This window comes from Cyprinodon variegatus, unplaced genomic scaffold, assembly GCF_000732505.1.
Source record: "Cyprinodon variegatus isolate N-32 unplaced genomic scaffold, C_variegatus-1.0 Scaffold680, whole genome shotgun sequence".
In the NCBI taxonomy this organism is placed as follows: domain Eukaryota; kingdom Metazoa; phylum Chordata; class Actinopteri; order Cyprinodontiformes; family Cyprinodontidae; genus Cyprinodon; species Cyprinodon variegatus.
Window position 1 is genome coordinate 366,607 of NW_015151133.1, and position 4,246 is coordinate 370,852.

The 4,246-nt window shown below is 38.9% G+C and overlaps 1 protein-coding gene across 1 annotated transcript in view; it reads left to right on the plus strand.

The window, feature by feature from the left end:
• LOC107097245 (tetraspanin-1-like) overlaps window positions 1-4,246 on the plus strand; it is a 13,373-nt gene that overhangs the window by 1,482 nt on the left and 7,645 nt on the right. The window contains exons 3-4 of the mRNA XM_015394319.1: window positions 546-752; window positions 1,536-1,610. Coding sequence (XP_015249805.1) covers window positions 546-752; window positions 1,536-1,610 — 282 coding nt within the window. The remainder of the gene's footprint in view (window positions 1-545; window positions 753-1,535; window positions 1,611-4,246) is intronic.

The window sequence follows — 4,246 nt, forward strand, 5'->3', positions numbered from 1 at the left end:
TGTTGTAAAGAAGATGGGCATAGATGTGAGTTGTGTATTTTTATAAATATATAAACGAGTTTATTTGCTCACCTAATGGACCTTTGGAGCAGTATGGACTAGTGAGTTAAATAGGAATTTGGAAATATTGCTGCTGTTATGGACTATATATTTACATAACAGACATAAGCACTAAATTATATGTATAACAGTTAGATAGGTTATCAATCTTTGCATGTTGAATCTTTAACAAAGAATCATTTTTTTGCATTTTTTACTGATTTGTTTGAAAAAAAGTGTTTTATTCATTCATCATTTAATTAATCCATTCATTTATGTAATAAAAAACGGGAGCCTTTTTACATAAATAAGGAAAAACTTAACACAGGAACTAAAATTTGGGAATAACAGCTGATTAATGTGGAGTTGTTTCTCTCTTTATTTAGTCTGAGTTTGGTTATTTAATATCTAGTGATATATATGTCCAATAATTAACACTTTAAGATCCATTCCTGGTCTCGTTAACAGTTTTCAACATCCGACTGAAATCTGTATTTCTCTTGCAGCTGATTGGTCTGACTCTTCTGGCACTGGGAATATGGGTGACTGTGGATGGGAATCATTTCCTGCATCTCCTGTGGCCTTTCTCCAAAGACTACCTGACGTTCATTAATGTGGGCCTTTTCTGCATCGCCATGGGGACCGCGCTAGTGGTGCTGGGACTTCTGGGAAGCTGTGGGGCTCATAAGGAAAGCAAGTTTCTCCTTCTGACGGTGAGTAGATTTGGAAGACCTTGGAAACAACCTAAAACTCAAGAGCTCAGCCTAAAGGTTAGCAGGTCAAAGGGTAAAGGTCATCCACATGGACCAGTCTGGCTGTTAGGAAGTGCTAAAGGAGAATCCTCTCTAAAAACAAGATGTCAGCAGGAGTTAATTCTCCAAAGCTGAATCTAGATTAAGAATAAAACCTCTGAAGACTTGTTTTATGGACAGTGAGACCAACGAGGCCACGTTTGGAGAAACCAAACAGAATTTCAGCCATTTTAACTCACGCTGACATGGGGGGCGGTGGATTGCATTGGGTTGTCCCAGAAGCATTTGGTTCATATTGGGTCACCAACAGGACAATGATCCTAAGCAGCAGCAGAACCACAACAGAACATTTGAAAAAGCAGAGAACCAACATGCAGTGGTCTAGTCAAAGTCCAGCCTATAGCTGAAAAGTTTTGCTGAGACCAAATGGAAACCTTCTGACTGAAACTAATTAATGTTTGACCTCAGCTGCACAAATTAAGAAACCGTATTTGGATTTATGGTCCGACCCGGATCATCAGCCGCCCTGAACAGCAAAGCTCACATTATCCTGCTTGTTAATGATGAGGCTAACTGCCTCGTAGCTCGCTGCAGCAGGTTTAACGAGCAGCGCGTCCCCCCCTACAGAGTCCCATCATGTCCACCTGGAAGCTGCAGCGATGTCGGGAGAACTTCAACAGAACCAGGCAGATAAAAACCCACATGTTCGCCTCTCCTAACGCCCTGTGTTTTGTCCCCCTGCAGTTCTTCTCCATCATCATGGTCGTTTTCCTGACTGAGGTGGCATCTGCAGTCATGGTTCTGATCTACTCTTCATTTGTAAGCTTCACTCCTCCTCTTCCTCTCTCTGTCTTCCCTTATCTCTAAACTCCTCTCCTCCCTCTTCATTTCTCTCAGTTTGGATTTTATCTTGGTGTAAATTCTGTCTCTCAGTGAATTACTGACTTCCTGTCGGCCTCGCTACATCCAGATACTTAATGACCATGGGATCGCCCCGGGGACGCCGGCGCCATCTCCGACTCGGAGCAATTTATTACCCTGGAATTCTGGAGCCGGAGCATTTTATATGCAAAACAGTTCATTTGCATATCCGTCCCCATCTCCCTCACAACCAGCCCTGCTTCCCTTCAAAGCCGCATTTAATAATTAGAAGGTTTTAAAATGGAAGAGGAGGTCAAGGGGAATATTCCAGGAGAAGGTTCTGGTTCTGATAACATCAGTATCCAGATCCTATAATTTCAGGATTTTGTATAGGAATTTATTGACCCAAACCTCAGCCTTTCCTTCCTACAACTTCTGCATCCTGTTAGAAACTGGTGTCATGGAGGGAATTTGGTTCCATTGTTGCCCAAAACAAAGAACATGTTTTGAAAATTGACATTTTGAAAAAAAAGGAACCCAGAGATGAAATTTATTAAACTTCTAAATAACAAAAAAAGGTTTTTGAGACAAATTTTGCTGTTTTCTCTGATTTTTTTTTTTCTTTGATTTTTTTTCAAATTAACATTTTTTGTACATTTAACCTTTTAAATGTACAAATATTATTTTCTCTAATTTCTCTTGTTCAGATTGAGGTGTAAGAATTGTATTCTTTTCAGATTATGTTTTCCAGATCACACTCTCTGCACTTCTGGGCGCAGACTTTCCCCTGGAGCGAGGAGCAAAGACACTTTTCCATTGGTCAGCTGGATGTTAGCGACAACATTGTATTGGGCTTGAAGTGAAGGGAATTTCAAATGCATAAAAGTCAATCTGGAAAAGAGAAATATGAAAGAATAAAATAGTAAAACAGAAAAATAATATTAAAAAAAAATAAAAGATCAAATCTGAGAAAACATCAGTTATGCTAAAATCTTTCTTGAAAAAAAAAAAAAAAGGTTTTAGAGTAACTTTGATGTTAAATCTTTGTCAAAAGTTTCATTTCTGATTTTTGTTTCAGGTTTCCATTTGCAAAATGTGTTTTTTGCTTGCAACAACAGTGGAACAAATTCACTCCATAGAGTTTTGGAGGAATTAGATATGGAGACTGATGAGTTGCACAGAGACAAACATTCATTTAATCCAACAGACAAAACTGCCATCGCAATGCTCGCTCAAGTTCCAGTTAAACCAGTAACCTTCCCTTCTCCCGCTCCTTTAATTGCTGCACGAGTCATAAAAAAAGGTCAAAAGAGCCACAAGATCAAATCTGGTTCTGCTCCTCTAACCTTTAAGAGCCTAATAACCCATTTAAATCAGTTAAACACAATGAACGCTTTATAATCGCTTTGCTCCTTAGTTTATTATCCTGCTGACTGGCTGCAGAAAGTCTCTTTGTTCCTAAAAAGGAACGTCTCTGAAGAAATTTTAATGAAGCTGAACCGACTTAATCATCCTTCTGGGTTCATTTACTAAAGGAGCTTAATTCCGATCAGATTCCTTAACCAAAGAAACTGCTCTGTGCCCATATTTTTGCACCAGCCTCACTTCTGTATTGTTGTAATATCTGGAGAGTTACCTCTCACATTGACTTCAAATTCATTTTAATTCAAACAACCTTATTTATCCTAAAAAAAGGGGCGATTAATTTTGAATCTGGTCAACATAGCAATAAACCAAGGAAAAATGATACGGAATACAAACAATCTCATTCAATCACATTCCAGAAACCCTTTTAGTGCAACTAAGAGATAAGAAGTAAGATATCTAATCCTCTTATCATTATCTGAATGTTTTTCTGAAGTGTTTTTAGTTTTTGTCATCCAGTGAACCTTTTTAACCAAACCAACAAACTGGCCTGTGCATCCTGTTAGTTTCAGAAACTGGGATCAATAAATATAACCGAAATGTAATTGTTGGAATTGTTTGGATGGGAGCACAGAAGAATTAACTTTGTAACATAAAAAAAGTCAGATTGACACTTTGGTGCCAACAATAAAGGTAATTCTGTTCTTTAAGATAATGAACCTGGACAAACAGCCAGTTAGCTCAGATGTGGAGCTTTAGAGAAAAAATTTACATTTGACTTTGAAGAATGACTTAAAGAAATAAGATAATATCTATACTAATATATATTTACTGACAGTGATGAAGGCAGAGTTCAGTTGCTCACAAGATGCCGGTTAGAAATAAATGATGGTGGTCTGTTTTTATGTAGCACTTTTCCAAGTCAGGAGACTTGAACAAAAAACTGCATTCACACATTAACTCTGACACTGATGGCGGTGAGCTACACTGTAGCCATAGCTGCCCTTGGGCTTACTGCCAGAAGCCAGGCTGCTACACACAGGCACCACCAGGCCCTCTGACTCCCATCCGATGGGTGATGGGGACACTGAATGTTAGAGTTTGAACCGACAACCCTCTGGTCACAGGGCAAACTACTGCATCCGACGCCGCTGTCCCTCCAGTTCAATTCAGTTTATCTATATAACGCCTATTCACAACACATGTCATCTCAAGGCACTTTACAATTC